At 61.5% G+C, this 1,010-nt stretch overlaps 1 protein-coding gene across 1 annotated transcript in view; it reads left to right on the top strand.

The window, feature by feature from the left end:
* LOC109518706 (neutral cholesterol ester hydrolase 1-like) overlaps positions 1-968 on the top strand; it is a 10,889-nt gene extending 9,921 nt beyond the window's left edge. The window contains exons 5-6 of the mRNA XM_019874729.1: positions 62-151; positions 244-968. Of these exons, the coding sequence (XP_019730288.1) occupies positions 62-151; positions 244-864 (711 nt within the window). The 3' untranslated portion in view covers positions 865-968. The remainder of the gene's footprint in view (positions 1-61; positions 152-243) is intronic.
* The last annotated feature ends 42 nt before the right edge of the window (positions 969-1,010 follow it).

Raw genomic sequence — 1,010 nt, 5'->3', positions numbered from 1 at the left:
GATGTTCCCGGACCATTACCACGATGCCCTGACAGCATCGCGGGCCTTCTTGTCCAAAGAGGTTGCCAAGCGTTACAGCCTGGACCGCAAGCGACTATGCGTGTCGGGAGACAGCTCGGGAGGCAACCTGGCCGCAGCCGTCGCTCAAGAGGTGACCTAAACTTTATCGTAGCCATTGGTTGTGTGGTTATCATGGCTCCCTCGCAGTTGTGATTGACGTTCTGTATGCGTGTGTGTCCAAAGCTGGGCTCCGACGTGACCCTCACAGCTCACTTCAAGGTCCAGGCACTGATTTATCCGGTCCTGCAGGCGCTCGACTTCCACACGCCGTCCTATCAGCAGAACAAGGCAGTTCCCATCCTCTACCGGCCCGTCATGGCTCGCTACTGGCTGCTCTACCTCGGCGCCGACCCGTCCCTGCAGTTGGCGCTGCTTGCCAACAACCACAGCGCCCTGGACCAGCCCGCCATCAGCCCGGCTGCACGCTCACACCTGGACTGGACCGTCCTGCTGCCGGCGGAGCGTAAGAAGGAATTCCGGCCGCTGGTGGTGGAAACGGGCACGCCGGGGCTGCTGGGCCAGGTGCCGGCCCTGTTGGATGCGAGGGCGGTGCCACTGTTGGCCAAGCGAGACGTTCTAGCTAAGACGCCCGACGCTTACGTCCTGACGTGCGAGTTTGACGTGCTGCGGGACGACGGGCTGATGTACGCTGAAAGGCTGCGGCGAGCCGGCGTGCGCGTCACCAGCGACCACTACGAGGACGGCTTCCACGGGTGCATATCGTTTGCGCATCTGCCCGTCATGTCCGCCGTGGGCCGCCGCGCCGTTGACAACTACATTCGATGGCTGGACCACAACCTCTGAGGAAAGGACTGGACGCTTTTGCCATAGACTGCTGATGTTCTTCTTCCAGGCTGGTGCAAGTGTGGTCAACCTGTCTTGGAACAGAAGGCAGCGATTAAGCATTTTTGTGTGTGTGGGGGTGGGGGGGGGGGGGGGACACAAGAGGG

The sequence above is a fragment of the Hippocampus comes genome, unplaced genomic scaffold, assembly GCF_001891065.2.
Source record: "Hippocampus comes isolate QL1 unplaced genomic scaffold, H_comes_QL1_v1.1 scaffold25, whole genome shotgun sequence".
In the NCBI taxonomy this organism is placed as follows: domain Eukaryota; kingdom Metazoa; phylum Chordata; class Actinopteri; order Syngnathiformes; family Syngnathidae; genus Hippocampus; species Hippocampus comes.
Note: the sequence above shows the minus strand (reverse complement) of the source record. Positions and strands in the feature narration are given on the sequence as shown.